Consider the following 22,418-nt stretch of genomic DNA (forward strand, 5'->3'; position numbering starts at 1 on the left):
GAAACAGCCGGAGCATATCCGCATGTGTTTATGTTGGAAATGAAGAGCAAAAGTGAAGACATTTAAAACTGAGCTATTTTAGGAAATTGTATTGCTGAATAATAAATGATAAAAACCGCTCGTTTGCTGTATAGACTTAAAGGGATGAGTATTGGTAAGTGTTTTGTGATCTGCAGTGTGTGTGGTTGAAGAATTAAAGCTAGTTTGAGTCACAGTGTACTGCAGTCTCCTGCGCTGGTTGCTACAGTGAAGCGTCAGGGTCTCCTGAGCTAACCGGTCCCAGCTCCAAAGGGCACGATCACGGACTCAGTCCTGCAAACACGCATGCTGTCACAAAAATACATGTATGCAATCCCTCAAATCTATTGCTAGCTGTTATATTTTTGATTGGTGGGTGAAATCACACAGGACTGCAGTGAAAACTCCCAAGTTATGAAGGTATTTAACTGAGTAACACAACAGTTGTTAAGGTATTTAATTGAATAACACATCAAAATAGTGTTGGGAGGTCGGGAGCAAACATTGAATAATGCATAAACTACAGCTAATAATGGTTTTAATGAAAAAGATGAACTGTAGTCTTTTCAAGTGGTTTATCCTATAAATAATTGAAATCTGTTGCAATTTACAACTATTAAGTCACAGCGTCAAAAGTGAAACCCAGTAAACAAGATTGCATTAAGTCTTAAAAATTGCTAAGACAAGTCAAATTAAGTCAATTAGGTCAAACTAATGCAATGCAAACCTTTTTGTTAGGCTGTTTGTTTTGGGGGAAGGGGCTGCATTTTAAATGCTTTCCTCATAATGGCATGTTTCCTCATAAATAATTAGCAGACCGACAAAGACGACTGCAGACAGCCCTACAGAGTGAGTTAAGATGAATGTAGCTGTATCTGTGTGGAGATGGAAGGCAACGAAGAAGGGATATTCAGTTTCGGTTATACAAATAAACAAAACTAAGTATAGGTTTAAAATGGACCATGACGTGACCAAGTTCAGTTCGGAAAAGGAATCCTCTGAGATTAGCATGTTACCATTAGCTGTTTTGCAAAGAGAATCTATTTCAGCTGAATTGAAACGTCACAATATCATGCTGTAAAGAGGTAACCATTATTTCTGGCATTTCAGTAACTGAAGTTCACTAGCTTGAGTTCTGCACAGCCAGATGGTGCTTAGATCCATTTGTAATGCACCCATTAACTACAACTCCATTTGTCAGGATGGGAAGACAGATTGAGGGTAAAGAGGGCTTTGCTTTCATTATTCTTCTTCTGCGTTCTGATTTTGAGGTGGAAAAGGAGGTAAAATGGCTATGATTGTTAGACAGTGTGTGAATGGACAAAACAAAAACAGGCCTACACCTTGTACAATATTCAAAATATTTTTCAAACTTAAGAATGTACTAGTTTTGGAGTCACTGGTGGCAAAGTGCTGTGAACAAAATTATTGTATAAATTAACATTAATGCATTACTTTGAAATAAGCAGAATAGCATATATATATATATATATATATATATATATATATATATATATATATATATATATATATATATATATATATATATATATATATATATATATATATATATATATATATATATATATATATATATATATATATATATGGCATATATATATATATGGAATACCAATATATATATACATGGTAAACTAAAGTATACTTTAATGTCATTTCTGTTAAAACTTATTAATAATTGCAGATGATGGCATTGCAAATCAGATCAAATTTTACACTTTAAATGTAATTGCACATTATAATTGAAATTACAATCAATAGTTTGCACTTGGTTTAATATGTTAGTCAACACACAAAAACTTGTCTTCTTCTTTAAGTACACTTTTAAAAAATGTATCTCACATATAATTAAGTAGCCTTTTATTTAATTCAATATATTTATTCTAAATACATTTTAATTCGTTTTTAAATATTTTTTGTAAAGATTTTAAGTACATTAAAAGTACACATTCAGTATAATTAAGTGATGCCAGTTGTAGTAACATATATAAGGTTTTAAAGGGAACAAAATAATAAAAATTTAATTAAATTAAAACAGCTTATGGTAAAGTAGCCTTTTATTTAATTTATATCAATATCAGTATTTCTTTCTTTCTTTCTTTTTAGATTATATATAAAAATATTCTAGTCAAGTTTAAAAGAAAAATAAAAGAAAATAAAATGAACAATAAAAACACCTTACTCTTTCAGAACACCATGATGAGCGGGAAATATAAATGGGGGTGGTTTCAACTTTTAACCTTGTCCTCAGGACAAATCAGTCAGTCACCATAACCCCTGATCTCCTCATCTCTTTATTCAAACATCAAGCCATAACACCCACTTTCATCAAACCATCATCACATTAGTCCAGCGCTATCAATAAGGCTACATATTGGGCTCAGTTCATCAGATGCTGTTTATTTTGCTGCTTTAGCAAACATGCAGTGGCAGCGTGCAATCAGCTGCTCTTGATGCATGTGCATGCAGGCACACACAGTTCATCCTCTCGCGCTCACAAACATAGCAACAGACCCCCGAGAGACTGCAACACCTCCCTAACGCACCCACTGGAACTCAGCGCTACCCATTCTTCATTTCACTTTAGAAACAGAGACATATTCAGGTCTAGCAGCAGCCAAGCCTGTATACGAATTATCACAGCTTTCTAGCAATTCTGAAATGCATATATGCAAAAAAAAAATAATAATAAATAAATATATATATATATATATATGTGTGTGTAAATATATATATATAAAAATATTAAAAAAAAAATATATATATATATATATATATATGTGTAAATGCATATGCCAGATTCAAAATGATACTCAGTGAATGCAAGCTTCCCCTTCTTTGTTCTTCATGTTACATGGAGGCTCGAAATCCAGTCTTTACAGCTTCCAGACAGAGAGCAGCTGGAGCAGCAGAGATAGATGGACTCATTAGTGAGTCAGGCAAGTATGAGGGACAAAAAGTGCTGTTAATTATGATAAGGGCATCATTATTCACATGTTAAGAGCTGAGGAGGAATATGTGTATATTAGTTCAACTCCAGTACATCGAGGTTAAATGTTGCTTATATTTAAGAGGACTTAGGTCTGTGTTGCTGCATGCCGCTGCTTTGTTTTTCAAAGGTGTGCTACTTACAATCACAAGTAATTAAATAATAATGTTCAGTAATTATTTATTACATGTAAGTCTAAAAATAGATTGTTATGGTGTGGAAAGAAATTGTGATGCTAATGCTCGTGTAAAAGTTACTGTTTCAGTACTAGTGTGTGTGGTTGGTTTACAGTACATTATTATATGATTTCTAAGTTGTTTTGAATTATTTTAGTACTGTATATGCAGTTGCTAGGATGTTCAAGGTAGTACAGGTCAAAAAGCCTATTAGTAGTGTCCAAATGTAGCTCACGACACTTCAAAAAATTATTATATTTTAATAATAAATTATTAATTTAACATCTAGCAATAAAAAACTTTACATAATATTTATCATAATCATTATCATATTCCACACAATGTACATTATGGTTTCTCCTCTATGCCCTGCCTTTCTGAAATGTGTCGATTTTTACAAAGCTCATCGTTCTGAAAAGTAAGGTGTGCTCTGATTGGCCAGCTATCCAGTGCGTTGTGATTGGCCGAATTCCTCAAGCGTGTGACGGAAATGTTACACCCCTCACCACCCTGTGATTCCGAATCGCAGCATGAGGAAACAAAACCAATAAAATCCATTACAAACGAGGCATTTGTTGCACCAGTGCTACTCTATGCTGCTCAAAACTAACGTTTGAATCATGGGAGGCAAATCCTTTCCGTATGAAAACATACTTACAGACTGTGAGCCAGGACAGTGACATTGTAGTCTTCTCTCCTAGGATCAGGAAACAGTCCTCCATAAAATGTGCTGAACACATCTGAATATTTGGGTTGAACTGTTCTGGAACAGTGTTGTAAATACAACTTCACCACTGATTTCTACTTGTGTCCTCTTTTGGAAAGCCAAACAAAGTAGTTTCACCTTCACAACGAAACACACAGCGACTCGACATGACAAGACATGACGACAGCGGTGGCAGCAACAATAAAGTTAGCCCTTCTTTCTTTGAGTGAACATTTTGGTGGCATTATGGAAATCTTCCCACATAGTGATGTAGACATGTGGGGGCGTGTTTAAATGAGGTGTTTTAGGGGGCGTGGACGAGTCTTAACTTTGATAAAGAATAACTCTTTGGTTTTGAGACTTTAGTCTTTGCAACTTTAGGGATCTCGTCTATGCACCAACAGCTTGTATCACTCCAAAGAGAAAGAAAAACTTGAAATCGCATCATATGACCCCTTTAAGTATTATTAAAATGTTTTTAATTGCATTATTGGAAAAAAAAACAACTAATCATTAATTGCATTATTTATTTTTATATAATTATATTCACATATTACATTTATTTATACTTTTTGAGAATAAATAAATAAAAAGTAGAGTAATACATAGAATAATAAAAGGTCAGTTGGACTAGAATACTATTTTGTATGTTAATAATAATCATATTACTATGATTCCACTCCACGTTTATTTTTTATATAGTTTTATCAATCATCCCCTGTACTTAAGTCCCAGTCCATCCAGTCTGTCTCTGTCGGGTCTGCTTGTTTCTACGTGTTTGCCTATAGCTTCTGTTGTAGATTATCCTGTGTTTTTGTAATTAAAGACTGTGATTGCTACTCTGTGTCTAAGTTCTTCCCACAGCAATGTATTGAGACAATATATTTTAAAATATATAAACATGTTTTACAAATACATATTTTTTTTATCAAAAATGGGATTTATACTGATAATTAGCACAGAGAAGACATTATTACATTTATTTATAGTATTTTAGAATAATAAATAAAAACAGCTACATATTAGGGGTGTAATGGTACACAAAAATCACGGTTCGGTACGTACCTCGGTTTTAAAGTCAAGGTTCAGTTCATTTTCGGTACAGTAAGGGAAAGAAATGCAAACATTAAACTGCAGGTTGTTTATTACTCTAAACTTTTTTTAACAATTTGTTTACATTTTTAATAAAATACATAGAAAATAAAAAAGAATAAGAAATAAATTACTGCTGCAAAGTTCTCCACTAAATAAAATACTCTCAGTCTCAAACCAATATCACATAATAAAATATAATGAAAAATATAAATAAATAACTATGATTACAGTGCAGCATTACCAATCCCAGCTTGTAGGCCTGCTCATATTTAAAATATATATATAACTATATTTTTATCTAAACACTATTTTTACATGTTAATAATAAATATTATCTAAAATTTATATATCTAAATAACTGTATGATATTTATTATTAACAATTATATTATGCATACAAATATGTAATATGACAACTTATAATTTCATTATTTTATATATACAAATTATTCTTATTCGTCTGCTTTAAAATGCTGCATATATTTTAAATAAATAGATATTTTAAAACATATTTAGATAAATAGACGGATATTTGTAATAAAATGTAATTGCCTTCATCCCAATGTGCATATCCATCCTGATGTTAGTAATATTCAATACTATGTAGGGCAGATAGGGTGACTAGTATGCACATTGGGACGCAGGGACTGACTGATAACACAGCCTCTGGGATGAGTCTGAGTGGTGAGGTACCAGCAGCAGCAGCTGTGTTAGCGCAGAGGAGGCGCTTCCCCTTTAATTTGCCCACGCTCTACAGCGGTAAGGAGTGGTGGCAGGCAGTACAGATCACTCTAGTCCCTTTGTATGCGCAGCAGTGCCTAACTGCAGCCTATACCGCTCGCTCTTACACAATAATTATGATTTTAAAGACGAAAAGTTGGACTTTGACATGAAATGGCTCGCACGCGCCGCGCCACTCCCTAACATGAACGAGGAGAGCACAAGTAAGCGCACGAGGAGTCCCTGTGCATAAGGACTCGGGAAGGTTGACTTTTTATTTTTTTTTAATTATAAAAAAATTGTATATATATATATATATATATATTTGAATGCATGCTTTGATGCATCAATGCCTTGAGTGAAACGAAATGCTTGAATGCCTTTAGCACAGTAATGCATGGGCATGCTTTGATCATCCACAGAGAGAGGAGCCTTTTGCTGAAGCATGTCACTGCAGACACCCCGCGCTTGCTTGAAGGGGTTAAAACACTCACAGCCGGTGTGATGTGTTTTTCATGGGTGCATGAGCCTGGATTCTGAATATGTGTCCTGTAATAAAAAAACTGACAAACAAACAAAAAAAAACTTGTTTTCGGGCAATTGGATAACACCTGAAAAACGGACGCTGTCTTTGCGCAACGGGGAAAGCAAACAAACAAACAGCGAAATGATGACTGGGAACATCTGAAACGTGATGCTCTATGGATTTCTGCCCGTAAGATGAGCGCGTTTGCTCAACAACAAGATGTTGCCACTCCTCAGAGCATCATTTTGGCCACCAAACTCGAGCGGCCACACGTATTCAGGCAATACTCCTCAGTCTCTTGTGTTAAATGTTACTATCTTGTATAATGTGAGCATGTTTGAGGCGACGCCCAACGCAAACAGCTCCCCTGTTTCTTTGCAGATCTCTGAATTGAGTCGAGACAACACCGTGAGGACACAGGGGGCGTCAGATTTTGCTGACCTTAGCATCTCTGGACCGTTTCGATGGGAAGCTCTTTGCAAATAACACCTTAAGGGAGTCCCCTTCGCTTGGCCTCTTTAATTTCTTTGAGACACGCTGCTGTATGTTTCCCGTTTGTCCTGAAGGCGCATACGCGCAGCGGTTGGGAGGAGGACCGGGATCGTTGCAGTACCTGTAATGAATGGCTGCTGAAAGACCCCACTGACCCTGGCAACGAGACGTTTTATTAGTCCTGGCGGTGTCATGTAAACATAATCATTTGACAAATGATTTCTCTGGCGCTTTGGGGACGCTTGGTGCTTGCAGGTAAGCTTATGTAACCTACTCGTTGCTTATTGGTGTTGCACTGTCTGTGGATGTTGAGCTGACTGACTTCTTGGAAGCTTAAAGTTTTTTTTTATTTTATTATAATTTTTTGAATAGCACACTGAATATGTTTAATTAGTCACACTGCAATGATTAATGTGTTTGTCTGTGCTTTAGATAACATTCCCAGCTAAAAAGAAATCCTAGTTTGTTGGTCTTAGCTGCTCTCTCAGCCTGTTGGATGGTTTTGGGGCATTTTTCAGCTGCATGCTCAGACTGAGTAACGGCTGGCCTGACTGCTAAACCTTCTGAGCAACAGCTTAGGCATGATGAGAGACCAGCTTGAGACCAGGTTTAAGCAGTAGGGATGCTGGCTTCATTACATTTAAAATAAATTACTGTCTAAAATTATTGCAAGAGCTTCTGCAGTATTTAAATAAATAAATAAATAAAATACAGCAATACTGCAATTATTTTACAGCATGTAAATGTATTTTTCCAACTACAGCCCTAAAAGGTATACACTATTCAGACCTTAATTGGTAAATTATGTGCATAAACGTACATGTTTTATATATATATATTAGGGGTGTAACAGTACGTGTATTCGTACCGGACCATTTCGGTACAGGGCTTTCGGTACAGTGCACTTGTGTACCTAATGACCGAATGCAATATTTTGTGTGCGGAACATAGGTACATTTTCGTGTTTCCACACGAACATATTAAGTGGCAGAAGACTCCGCATTCAGCGCAAATCCCGCCCTGCAGCTGATTCTAAAGTTCTCAAAAGGCATCATGCGAGTGTGAACATCACTACAACTAGGGAAAAAAACGAACTGTGATTCAAACGCAGCTCCCGTCGGCATTTAAACAGACTTTTGCTCTTAATTCTGATCGGGCCAATGCAATAACGAAATCTGAGCAGGTCTAAAAATTGAAACTGTTGTTGCTGCACTTTACACTTTGGAAAAATTATATATATTTTTTAAATATGAGCAGGCCTACAAGCTGGGATTGGTAATGCTGCACTGTAATCATAGTTATTTATTTATATTTTTCATTATATTTTATTATGTGATAATGGTTTGAGACTGAGAGTATTTTATTTAGTGGAGAACTTTGCAGCATTATTTTATTTCTTATTCTTTTTTTATTTTATAAATATATATATATATATATATATATATATATATATATATATATATATATATATATATATATATATATATATATATACAGTACAGACCAAAAGTTTGGAAACATTACTATTTTTAATGTTTTTGAAAGAAGTTTCTTCTGCTCATCAAGCCTGCATTTATTTGATCAAAAATACAGAAAAAAATGTAATATTGTGATATATTATTACAATTTAAAATAATTTTTTTAAAATTTATTATACTTTAACTTATCATTTATTTCTGTGATGCAAAGCTGAATTTTTAGGATCATTATCACATGATCCTTTAGAAATCATTCTAATATGATGATTAATTATCAAAGTTGGAAGCAGTTCTGCTGCTTAATATTTTTTCAGAACATGTGATACTTTTTTAGGATACTTAGATGAATAAAAAGTAAAAAAAAAAAAAAAAAAACTATGTTTTTAAAATATAAACACTATACATTACTGGTCAGTAATTTGGGGTCAGTAATTTTTTTCTTCTTTTTTTAAAATAAAATCAATACTTTTATTCAGCAAGGATGTGTTAAATTGATAAAAAGTTATAGTAAATAAAATATATTATTAGAATATATATTATTAGAATTTGTTTTTAATAAATGCAGTTCTTTGTAACCTTTTATTCATCAAATATATTAGACAGCAGAACTGTTTCCAACCCTCATAATAAATCAGAATATGAGAATGATTTCTAAATGATCATGTGATAGACTGATGTTACATGTTACACTGAAGGCTGGAGTAATGATGCTGAAAATACAGCTTTGCATAACATGAATAAATTATTTTTTTTAAAGTATATTCAAATAGAAAACTATTATTTTAAGTTGTAATAATATTTCACAATATTACTGTTTTTTCTGTATTTTTGATCAAATAAATGCAGGCTTGATGAGCAGAAGAAACGTCTTTCAAAAACATTAAAAATAGTAATGTTTCCAAACTTTTGGTCTGTACTGTATATATATATATATATATATATATATATATATATATATATATATATATATATATATTATATTTTATTAAAACGTCTTTAAAAAAAAGTGTAAACAACCTGCAGTTTAATGTTTACATTTCTTTCCCTTACTGTACCGAAAATAAACCGATATATATATATATATATATATATATATATATATATATATGTGTGTGTGTGTGTGTGTGTGTGTGTGTGTGTGTGTCTTACCTACTGATGGGGAACTAAGGTAGAAGACTGTTGCATTTCTTCAACTGTCTATCTCAAGCAGTTTTGCTGTATGGTGAAATGCATTTGGGGAGGTTTTGGAATATCTAATTAAGATTTAAGTGCACTCAGGCTGTTATTAGATTTACAGTGCATAATTGAATCCTAAGAGGAATTATACAGTCTTGCCATGGCAAGTATTGATCTACTTGGCAGATAAAAGCAACTACAATGTGTAAAGTGGTCAGGCTGACTTCTCCAAATGATTGATAGGTGTTTTTAGATGCTCTGGTTTTGTAGAGACATACTTTATGTGTATTTCCTCAGAAGCAATGCTTTGGGTCCTTGTGCAGTGCTTTGAAGTCTCTTCACTTTAATTTTAGATTTGATGGTGTTTGAATAACTTGCTATATTAGTTTAAAAACAAAATGAGTGCTTAATGCATTGTGTTGAGCAAGCCAAATGAACTCACAGTAGAGTAGAATAAATGCATATCTATTGCATTCTTGCAGTGAGCATGTTGAATGCATGTTGGCCTAAGTAATCTTTTCTTCTGCTTTATATTTCTTTCAGTGTTTGCAAGAGGGTGGTGTTAAGGAGTGAAAGGAAGCCTCCAATTTTTTGAGGAAACACCACCACATCCTGACCCCAAACTGCAGGTTGCATTCGTTCACAGCATGACTGTTGCCACAGGCGACCCAGTCGATGAAGCCGCAGCTCACCCGGGTCAACCACAGGACACGTATGACCCGGATCCAGATCATGAGTGCTGCGAAAGGGTGGTCATTAACATCTCTGGCCTCCGCTTTGAGACACAGCTCAAAACTCTGTCTCAGTTCCCCGAGACATTGCTTGGGGACCCCAAAAAGAGAATGCGCTACTTTGACCCTCTGAGGAATGAGTACTTTTTCGACAGGAACCGCCCAAGTTTTGACGCCATTCTCTATTACTACCAGTCAGGTGGCAGGCTGCGGAGGCCTGTCAATGTGACATTGGATATTTTTTCTGAGGAGATACGTTTTTATGAGCTCGGGGAAGAAGCCATCGAGATGTTCAGAGAGGATGAAGGATTTATTAAGGAAGAGGAGAAACTCCTGCCAGAAAATGAGTTTCAGAGGCAGGTGTGGCTGCTCTTTGAGTACCCTGAAAGTTCAGGGCCTGCTCGCATTATTGCCATCATTTCCGTCATGGTCATCCTCATATCTATAGTCAGTTTTTGCCTGGAGACCCTTCCAGTTTTTCGCAGTGAGGACCTGGACCCGGACAAAATTTCCATGGGCTCCAACTCAACAAATACTTACACCTCCACCTACTTTACTGATCCCTTCTTCATCCTGGAGACCCTTTGCATCATATGGTTCTCCTTCGAGTTCCTGGTGCGTTTCTTTGCATGTCCCAGCAAAGCAGGCTTCTTTGTCAATATAATGAACATCATTGATATTGTGGCTATAATACCTTACTTTATCACCTTGGGCACAGAGCTAGCAGAGAAGCCAGAGGATGGCCAACAAGGGCAGCAAGCCATGTCACTTGCCATCTTGAGGGTCATCAGGTTAGTACGAGTCTTCAGGATCTTCAAACTGTCCCGGCACTCGAAAGGGCTGCAGATTCTTGGGCAAACGCTCAAGGCCAGTATGAGGGAGCTAGGGCTGCTTATCTTCTTTCTCTTCATTGGAGTCATTCTGTTTTCGAGTGCCGTCTACTTCGCTGAGGCGGACGAGGCTGACTCACAGTTTATTAGCATCCCTGATGCTTTCTGGTGGGCCGTGGTCACAATGACGACAGTAGGGTATGGTGACATGGTTCCAACAACCATCGGAGGCAAGATTGTAGGATCTCTGTGCGCTATCGCTGGTGTGCTGACCATTGCCTTGCCCGTGCCTGTCATAGTCTCCAACTTCAACTACTTCTACCATCGAGAGACAGAGGGTGAGGAACAGGCCCAGTACCTTAACGTGACCAGCGTCCCCAAGATTGACTCTTCGGAGGATCTGAAAAAGAGCCGCAGCGGGTCAACCATGAGCAAGTCTGACTACATGGAAATTCAAGAAGCTGTTAACAACAGCAACGAGGACTTTCGAGAGGAGAACACCAAGACCGGCAACTGCACCCTAATCAATACTAACTATGTTAACATCACCAAAATGCTTACAGATGTATAACCGCTTTGAACTGCCTTGACGAAGAAGGTGAAATAAAGTAGGGGAGTATAGACCCCAGGTTTTGAAGGCTTCAGACGCCTCGTGCAGGAGTTTGAAGATGGGAGAACTGAAATGCATCCGTTTGAGTGAAGGATCAGTAAAGAAGACCTCTCCATCATTCCATCCCCATTACCTGTCACAAGTTCTGGAAAACTCGATTGGTGGGGGACGTTGTTTTGCATCTTCGTGTTCAGTGTCTGCATGGAGTTTGTCTTTTCTGTGTGACTGTTCTAGTAGTCGTTCTGCTTGCAACAGTAGCCAAATCTTAGCCTGATAGATGCAAGTGTAGCATAGAGGGACCAATTCCTGACTCCCATTCACCCATTCACTGCCAACCTGAGGACCCCTTGAGTGTATTTGAACCTGGGAATTTTGTCACTCCAAATTGATTAGTGGCTTTAAAACATGGAGGAATTCATGTATATTCGTGAAGAATCACCATAGAGGATGTATCTCTCTGTGAATGCACAAACGCTGCCTGTCCTGCCAGCCGCAACAGCATACCATGTGCGGTACATAAAAATGTTACATTCCATCTTGTGACTGAGAAATACATGCATGACCAACCTTGGGGGCCTGGAAAGCTGATTAAGGTTTCATTTTTCTTTATTCCTGCGACCATTTTCCCCCCGTTTGCTGCCTAGGATCTCAGTACGTCCCATGTTAAAGTAAACAGACCTGAAAGTGGAATGGAGATTGTTTTTTTAAGTTGCCCTTTTTCCATCATCATCACTCCACTATACTGCATGAGCAGCTTCCCTCCATTGCATCATTTCCTCACGTCACTTACTTTTCCCAGCATTGTAAACTTCCAAGCATTCCATGTGTATGAGAAATGTCTTTTGCAACAATGATCTACCCCTACAAGCGTCTGACGGGGGGGCTGCGGGAGTGTAGATATTTTACTGTGACAGTGCAGCCAACAACAGCCAAACTCACTAAGTCAGGTCACCAAAGATGAAGTTCACTGCCGTTATTTATTGCATTTTTATATTCTTTTTACATTTTAGTGTCATTCCATGGTGCATCCTGCTCATAATATGATGCTGGAGAATTTGGATAAAACTTGTATGAAAATGATGCTTCCTTGAATAGCTTTTGTAAGAGATAGGAAATATTCAACTACTTTTGTGGTGCATGTCTGGTACACATTCCTTGTAGCATGCATGTAGTATGAATGATACTTACAGAAGCAGAAATAATTATTCATAACTTTCTCAATATAAATATTTTTCTCTGTGAGATTAACGGTATGTGCAATATTATAAATGCTTATTTTTGTTTTAAGGTTGCAAGATTTTGCAAATAGTTTCTGTGTTAGTAGGCTAATGCATACCATCAAGGTTGTTAATTTCTTTGTTTGGAGGGAGGGTGAAATGCACCAATTAAGACATTTGGATATGGGGGAGATCTAACTCTGCAAAATCTAAATTCCTGATTTAATAACGAGGGATTCTCATGGTTTTGTGGTACATTTGATACGTCTCGTCTGTAGCTTATCGTCATAACTAAAGATGGTTCCTCTAGCGTTGTCTGTTGCATTAATGTTAAAGACCTCATGAAATAAAAAAATAAAAAAGCGGACTTTTGCCGCTTTTAATCCAATTCGTTTTGAGGCCATTGAAATGCTAGTGTTTTTTTGTGTATTTTGAAGCAAAATACTGATTATATAATCTATTTAGGGAAATGTTTATTATTATTATTATTATTATTTTATTTGGCTGATTTAGTGCTCCCAAGAATGAGAAAGTCTCCTTCTTCTAGTGCCAGCTAATTTTAGCTGGTTAGTCCCCAGTTAGCCCCTGCTGGTAGATAATGTAACTACACCAGTATGCATATGCAAGGGCATATTATCTCCATTAAAATGTAGCCAAGTGTACTTATAAAATCATTTTTTAAGCAACATATAAATCACATACAATAAAATGTTACTGTTTTTTTACACTTGCAATTGATTTTATTTATTTATTTATGAGCTTTTTTCTCTCCAGTCTTTAGTCGTGGCATTGTTTTTTGTAAAACCATTTCATGGGGTCTTTAAAGTAGGAAATAATAGCATAAAACCTTCTGTTTTGAAATCCAAGAGGTTCAGGACCTATGCAATTTAGAGTTAAGAAGTAAAAAAGCTCTGGGAACTAAACATTACATACCCTACCACCCCAGTTTAAAGACGTTGAATTGCCCAAGGTTTTTCTCAGAATTAGATTCACTCCACTGCCAAAATACTTGGCAGATCTCCCTGCCGCTATGTTTGCTGTTATGCTGGCCGAATGAGATGTAGGCCTCCGGCCACCAAGGCTACGCAAATTCTCTCCAAAAACTTTGAAAGCCTCTCAGTGAGGCAGTTCTGCCATATCCAGTAGCGTTGTGCGCCATTCGGTCCATCCTTTCCAAATGCAAGACTTCCTAACCTAATAACACTTTTACTTCCCCTGCCCAGAGCTTCAATGAGTGAAGGGTTGGGGTTTGAACCTATGCTAAGCCATGCTACCTGCTTTCACCAGTCTTAAGTAAATGTTTAGAGAAACCAGAGGTTGCTTAAGAAGGGTCTCAGAGACTTGGATAAGTGAGTGTCATATTGCAGCCATAACATTTCCATTTAGCCGTAATGGATAGGACACTGAATAGACCAGAACTTGTGTCAAGAATGTGATAAGCCACTTAAAGTCAACATGAAACTGTTCATAACCCATTTTACTTGTATAATGTGACATATTGCTCAGCAAAATCCAATATTTGATGAGAAAAAATGTTGGAAGTTGAATGAATTGATTAGACTATAAGAAACTTGAGAGGTACAACAAAAATTGTCTTGACTTATTTGTCAAAGTTTAAGGCATTTATTCATTACATACAATTATTTTGCATCCACTCCTTCAAAGAAAAGCCTAGTTTATAATCACAGTGGATTGTTTTTTTTTTTGTTTTTTTTTACTGATTCCATCGCAAACATACTTTCTCAATGTTATTTTGCTTTTCTGTGTGCATTACTGAATGCATGCAGAAGCCCTTTTATTAATGGATGTACATGCAAAGGAGGGTATGCAGTAATTGAACAAGCCCTTTTACACTGCCAGGGCATCGTCTTCGAGACGAAGGAATTCTTAATAAGATGTCGTAAGCGTTTAGTAGCAAAATACGCTGAACTGATGCTCTCAAAGTATCGTATTTAATAGTGTCTCCATAGCTGCCTCGTTCTGTCTGAAACTGCGAATATATTGTTCTGAAATATATTCACTACGACAGTCAGTCTGTACATTTGTAATAGATTTCGAATACTTTTAATGCTTATATACTGTACAAACACAGCTTTGTGACGATACTTTCAAAGAATCCGCTGCTTTCATTGTTGTCTTAACACAAAAGCTATAGCTTTTTTAAAACGTATGAGGCGCCTTGTAGGATTTAAATTAAACTTCGCTTATCAATACATACATAAAACACATGCATATACACCTATAAATTACTCACATATACATGCATACTACTGGATGTTTAAAAATACATATAGGAAATACACGTGCACACTAATATGAAATCGATACCAATACATATAATGTTAGCAATGTATGCATACACACTTGTGAATAACTTGCGTATACATATATACTTGACGCGTGCATACACCTACAGACACTCGCATATACATATAAACTTGATCCGTGCATATACACCTATTAAACACTCGCACATACATAAACAATAACATTTACTAACGTATACAGTTCAGATAAGAAAAACAAATGCATTATTTGTGTACATATATATATATATGCAAGTGATTTCATATGTGGATGTGCGTAAATTTTCAATGTAAACGGAAGGCGTTTCAGTGTAAACGGAAGGCATTTCAGTGTAAACGGAAGGCATTTCAGTGTAAAAGGAAGTCGTTTAAGCGTGTACGGAAGTAACCTGTCTATATACTGCATTTGTAATTATGGACAGGGATCGTGCTTCACCTGAAGCATTTTGGGGAATGTTCTTTCTTCGCCTACTATTATAAGATCAGTTACCATCAGTTTAATCGAATGTGTTGCCTGCTCACCTGCAGTCAGAAACACAATGTGAATTGCGCACTTTGCCTCGGCCTTCGAGCCCTGGCATACAAAGCATCAACACGCAAATAACACGCAAACGATGCTAACATCATCATCCGCCGGCGAAGTTCATGGACCATGATATCACACTCGCCAGCAGTAAGGTAACAGTCTCGACCTAGAAAAAGGTGAGAATTTCACTTCTGTGAAATCTTCACGAAATACCCTCCAAACGCTATGCAAGTTACACACACACACAAACAGAGAGAGAGTTTAACTGCCTCTAGTTAAAAAAATATAAAATGTGTTCCCAACTAAGTCCCAGTCCCATTAGTGAGCTTAGCCATTTTCAGAATTAAGGTATAGATCGACTAACACGGTCGATTAAAAAGTGTTTAAGCTATTTGCACATATTTTAGAATCGGAATATTATAGATTTCATAATATAGTGAGTATGTTTGCAAATATTTTGAATAAAACAGGAAAAATACAATAAAAGCGATCCATGTGTCATACAGATCTATTGTGGCTGTGTTGACACATGACAAGCATGACGCGTCGCCATGGAAACATTAAAGGGGCGGTCACACTAGCCTTTGAACGTGCCAAATTATTTTGGACACCGCTGCGAATATGGGCGGGAGCAAGATATAACGGTTTCCCCTCAGTTATGACAACATGGATTAATCTGTGTATGTACTGTTTCTTTTGTGACTTATTGCGTATATATTGTGTCGAAAGCGTCTTATTATATTGTACTCTCTGTCTCTCTCTATAAATATATACACACTAAACAATAAAAAAATTATAGAACGTGTCCTCATTCAAATGTACCATCTGTTCCTGTTTCCATTGACACTGCGAACCATGCAGCTTCTTTTTTTATAATCTTTTAAATATTTATTATATAAAATAGTATGCTGCGCTGTGGCTAAAATAAGCACTTCCTTCATTTTTTTATTTCTGTACAGAGAGGTAATGCACAGACGTAACGATCATCTACTGGTCACACGACTTCACGTGATGCGAAATCGCAGGTCAGAGTTCACCAAACTTGAACTTTCGAACGCAGCGAAATGCGAAATTTTTCGCATGAGCCTGGGTTTCCGGTCTGACGCATTCGCATGCGTATGAATGGAAGTCAATGGAACGAAAAGTGCAGTGTGACCGCCCCTTTAAACGGTACATTCTAAAATATTGGTTGTCTGAAGAAACTCACACTGGGGCTCAACTAGAATATTTTGAACTCATGTGCGAAAGGGTTTTATTTCTGAAAATGGCTAAGCTCAAGTGGAGCTGGGACTTAGTTGGGAACACATTTTATATATTTTTTAACTAGAGGCAAATTACTCTCTCGTAATTTGTATAGCTTTTTGGAAGGTATTTCGTGAAGATTGCATAGAAGTGAAATTGTGACATTCTCACCTTTTTCTAGATCAAACTGCCAGTTACCTTACTGCTGGTGAGTGTGATGTCATGGTCCGTGAACTCGCCGGTGTTCTGAAATGTTCAGTGTCTGAGATATTTGGTGTCATTGAGAATAAAGAACTATATATAAAGACTCGTATGCAGTAACAACTATTTCATTTTTTTTTTCCTTAAAAAAGGTTTCACATGGAAGGGCATGAGAGCCTACAGTTCATGTGGAGAAGCTGTTTGTTTGTAATTAATGTATATGTTACAAATCAGCAGAGTTTGATACTTGCACTTTTGCCTATTATTTTGTTCCTAGTTTGCAGAAGCTCTTCTAATGGGGAAGACTTACATTTTCTCAAGTTATATATGAGCCACTATTGCACACATTTTTTTTTCTTTTTTTTTTTTGATGCAGGGGATGGTGGATGTGTACTTTATCAGTGTAATAGTTAAACATCATATGCAAAAAAAAAAAAAAAAAAAACTTGTATAGCCTACTATTTGATACAAATGTTGTATTATTCACCAGTTTCAAAGCTTTACTACATTCCGTTCCTGAAATCCACACTTTTGAAATCAAGATAATCAAAGGTAATCAAATCAAGCACAACCTAATAAAACATGTTTCGTGAATAAAGGGTATTGTAAAAAAGATCATGGTCCGTGGATAATTAATCTCAAAGTGCACCACAATGCAGTATATGATTAAAGACAAAAACAAAGTAAACACATCTTACAACCTTTCTATATAGTTATATAGTATAACTATATAGTACATTTTATCTACTAAATGTATCAGGTTTGGACAAAAGAATTGATTAAGAATCTTTATATTCCAGTTCATGTGTGTATTTAAAAAAAAAAAAAACATTCAGCTTTCGCTTTGTTATTAAAAACTTGTTTTTGGATGATTGAGCAAACGATTAGGAATGACACAGAACCCTGTCCATGATTGCAACTTCGGTTACTTCCGTTCACGGTTAAACGACTTCCTTTTACACTGAAACGCCTTCCGTTTACACTGAAAATTCACGCACATCCACATATGAAATCACTTGCATATATATATATATATATATATATATATATATACAGTATATATGTACACAAATAAAGCATATGTCTTTCTTATCTGAACTGCATACTTTAGTAAAAAAAAAATTTATGTATGCGCGTTTTATGGATGTGTAAGCACACATCGAGTTTACATGTATGTTTGAGTGTTTAATAGGTGTATATGCATGGATCAAGTTTATATCTAAATGGGAGTATGTGCAGGTGTGTTTGTATGCAGCAAGTTTAAATGTATGCGCGAGTGTGTGTAGGTGTATATGCATAGATCAAGCTTATACATATACACAAGTGTCTGTAGGTGTATGCACGCGTCAAGTTTATATGGATATGAAAGTTATTCACAAGTGTGTATGCATTCATTGCTAACATTATATGTATTGGTATCGATTTCATATTAGTGTGCACGTGTATTTCCTATATGTATTTTTGAACATCCAGTAGTATGCATGTATATGTGAGTAATTTATAGGTGTATATGCACGTGTTTTATTGTATGTATTGATAAGCGAAGTTTGATTTAAATCCTACACGGCACCTCATAAGAACACCTCTGCCATGTAACGCAGTTTCTTAATAGTCGACAAAATTCACAGCTGCAATTATATCCTTTAAACCTTATCCAAATCTAGATGTATTGTAGTACTAGTAAACTTCATATACATTAAGCACAAACACACACACACAAAAAATAACCTCTACTGTAATTATCATAGAAGCTTTGCCTATTGATTATTGCGTTATATTAATGTGTAAGCAATCAAACCACGCCTTTACATCTAATCAGTATTCAACTGAATGTCATTACAGGCTTTATTGTTCACACTCAGGCATGATTTATGGATAATAAAAAAAGACCAGATTTGCTATGAACATGTATGCAATATGTAAATACAGTGTATATATAGATAAGGATGGGTGGATAAATGATCAGACCAAGATTGAGAGGAAAGATGAGCAGATGTGATTCAGAAACAGATCCTAACAGAGCTGTTTTGGGGTTGATGGAGGTGGGAGCTCATCTTGTTTTGAAGTGAAAGTCAGGCCTTGTTCACACTGCACATTAATCCGGTTTGTTTTCCAAATCCAGTTGTTTTGGACCGACTGTCTGCGCTACAGTGTTTAAAGTGACTGGACATGTTAAAACACTCTAGCCAGTCTCTAGTTAAGTGTATCTATATTGCTCTCTATAGTAATGACTTAAGCATTAGCATGATGCTAAGCTACTTTTTTATAGTGGTGTATTTTATTGATCCAATGCATTCATTTTCTATGTAGCATATAATAAATTCCACATAGTTCACTATAAGGAGAAAAAACTAACTGACTATTCATACCTACGTGAAAAAGACGTGTGCTTAATTGTATTAAATGTGTACCTCAAAGCTAAAAAGTATATTTTTGCACATCTACACTTATATTAATATCTAAACATGCAGAAGAGATTAATATTATTAATGTCTGCACCTGCACATATTTAGTGCAAGATAAATACAAGTGTTTCTAAACACACTTGAATAGTTTAGGTGCACTCTGTAATAATGTCTAATTAAAATGTTACAATTGTTTAGATAATTGATTTAATAAACTTTTGTCTTGCTTTAAAATACAATGTGTCTTACACTAAAGCACATGTGAGGTATTTGATTATAATTTGAATTGTAGTATGTTATTTGAAATTGATTTAAAAAGTATATATGAAATATTTATTACTTCCATAAGTCCTACTCTCTTAAAAATGATGCTAAAGTGTACTTATATTTATTGAAACATGGTTATTGAAACACATTTCCAAAAATCTGATTTTAATCAACCAACTTTCATTTCAGACGACCTGTGAATGTGATTTGGATCTATTTTGATCTATTACATGCCGAAAAATTGAATTTGTGCTGCCTGTGTGAACAAGGCCTTAGGAAACTATGAATAGCAAACATCTGCTCTGTTTCTGTGTAGCAGCACGTCTGTGGAGATACTCTCGATGTCAACAGGGTGACGGATAATGAACTGTGCACTTCAGCAGATGAGCTGAGATATCAGGTGTTGGTCTTCATGTGTCTATGTGACATTGTCCCCACATTATCATCCAGGAGGCCTGATCTTTGATTTCTTGTACAGACCTTTTGTTTTCTAGGATAAAGACAAAAAAAATAAAAAATGAGCACAATAATACAACAGACAGAAGAACCGAGAGATGGAGGACTCAGTACATTCTCTGGATGTGATAAATGTCATGCACTTTACAAGGACCACTGGACGCTAATGCTAAACCTAAAAGACAATCTTGGAAAGAGAACAAGAGATGCATCTTTTCCTTCCAAAGGATTATAACTGTAAAGAGATCTATTAATAATGATTATGAGGATGAGTATATTATAAATCATAATAAGCTTACAATGACTCGTGATTTTTTTCTGTCTCTTTAATTTTGGGATGATGTTGATGTTGGTTGATTCATTCATCAAACTATTAGTGGTTACTGGCTGATTCATTTGGTCTTTTATCTAATTTTACTTTATTTTATTATTCACATGCTTAATGTCACATGACCTAGAAATAGTGAATCTAGATTATTTATTTATTTTTTAATTCGATGTTACTTTTATAACCTCCTCTTAATTGTCACTATTTATTTATTTATTCATTTATTTTAATTATTTTTTACATGAACAAAAAAATGGTGTATACAGATTTTGTTTGAGTTTTATTTATTTAACTAATTATTATCATTTAATAATAATTATTTCAATGTTGGTTTTAACCTTCTCTTACCTATTTGCCATATTTTATTTCATTTTTTATTTATTATAATTTTTGTATTAAATAATGAACTAAAAATAGTGAATCTAGATTTTTAGATTTTTTATTTGATGTTGGATTTAACCTTATTTTATTTTTCACATGATCCAATAATAGTGAATCTAGATTGTTTTTGAGATGCAATGTTGTTGTTTTTTGCAAAAATCGCTTAATTTTATTTTATTTTATTCACATGCTCAATGTCACAAATTTGAGCTCACTATTATGAATCTAGATTGAGTATAGACTTTTTTTTTTCTTTATTTGATGTTTGGTTTATTTTATTTTATTCACATGCTCAGCTAAAATTATATATATATATATATATATATATATATATATATATGTGTGTGTGTGTGTGTGTGTGTGTGTGTGTGTGTGTGTGTGTGTGTGTGTGTGTGATTTTAGCTATTTTATTATATAATTATCATTTTATATTTGATTTTTATTTTGTTTTATGTTATTCAGCAAGTTGAAATGGTGTCTTAAGTGGAAGTAGTATACAAGTTTCTACAAAGTTTTAAAAAGTCAGTGCTCTTTGCTCTACACCAGGCCATTATGCATCTTTCTGTTGCTATTGAATGCTAGCGAGCAGAAAGATCCATCTAAATGCATTGTGTTGTGCTCCTAAGTGAAGCTAAATGCACTCTATGTTGCACAGAGAGAGCAAAGTCATCTATTTATAATCCACTTCTTATGGGGCAATGCATAACCTGTGGGAGAGCAAACATTTTCAGCTTCCCGCGACAGGCGGAGATCTCACCTTCCACTGGCCCGTCTCTCTCATCTGTTCAACTCAGCTGCTCCAAACCTGGCCAACACCATTACCACCCCACTGTCTCCGCCATAGGAGCTCACTCTGCTGCAGACACCTCTGTTCTCCTACTGTTAGTGAGGAGGACCGACAGACTGTCTGAGATCAGATGGCATGCAGTAGACAGGAGTCCTGGCAGCTGATGGCTATTGATCCAAAAACACCATCTGAGGGAGAATCTAACGCTCACTTTCTGAGTCATTACGTCATTATTAGAATATATGAGTTACTTGAGAAGGGTTATGATGCTTTTACAGTTAGAATTTTATTTTAAAAGATAGTAAGTACTACAAACTTTTTTCCCCACAAGTGTTCCTTATCAGATATACATCTAATACAGTACATTGAAACTTACAGCTAGATGAATGAGACTGTGAGAGCAGGTATAGCTTCTAACACTTTGTTAAATTAAAATGAAAACTGAAAATATAAAAATATTAATAAATAACATAAGATAAAAGTAATACTAAAATAACACTTATTACAGTTTGTAATATGCCTTCTGCGTAGGGTGACCACCCGTCCCGCGTAGCGCGTGCGCGCACAGCGTTTGAAGCCCAATTCATGCGTCCCGCAAATTGAAACTGTGTCACGCAAAATCAATGCTTGCTCAAAAAAATTGATGGCTCTATATCCTCGAGCCCCAGGCAGCCAAACGAACATTACTTGACAGTTCAGCACGCTACTGCGAGAGCGGGAGCGAGCGAGTTTGAA

General features: G+C 35.6%; 1 protein-coding gene across 1 annotated transcript; it reads left to right on the forward strand.

The window, feature by feature from the left end:
- Positions 1-5,988: 5,988 nt before the first annotated feature.
- LOC132117914 (potassium voltage-gated channel subfamily A member 2) lies at positions 5,989-13,210 on the forward strand. The gene is made up of 2 exons (XM_059527275.1): positions 5,989-6,997; positions 9,940-13,210. The coding sequence occupies exon 2, from the start codon at positions 10,044-10,046 to the stop codon at positions 11,526-11,528; it is 1,485 nt and encodes a 494-aa protein (XP_059383258.1). The 5' UTR covers positions 5,989-6,997; positions 9,940-10,043; the 3' UTR covers positions 11,529-13,210.
- The last annotated feature ends 9,208 nt before the right edge of the window (positions 13,211-22,418 follow it).

The sequence above is a fragment of the Carassius carassius genome, chromosome 37 (assembly GCF_963082965.1).
Source record: "Carassius carassius chromosome 37, fCarCar2.1, whole genome shotgun sequence".
NCBI classification, from domain to species: Eukaryota; Metazoa; Chordata; class Actinopteri; order Cypriniformes; family Cyprinidae; genus Carassius; species Carassius carassius.

Coding starts and splice junctions, on each gene's coding strand:
- LOC132117914 (XM_059527275.1), top strand. CDS start 10,044: ATGACTGTTGCCACAGGCGACCCAGTCGATGAAGCCGCAGCTCACCCG.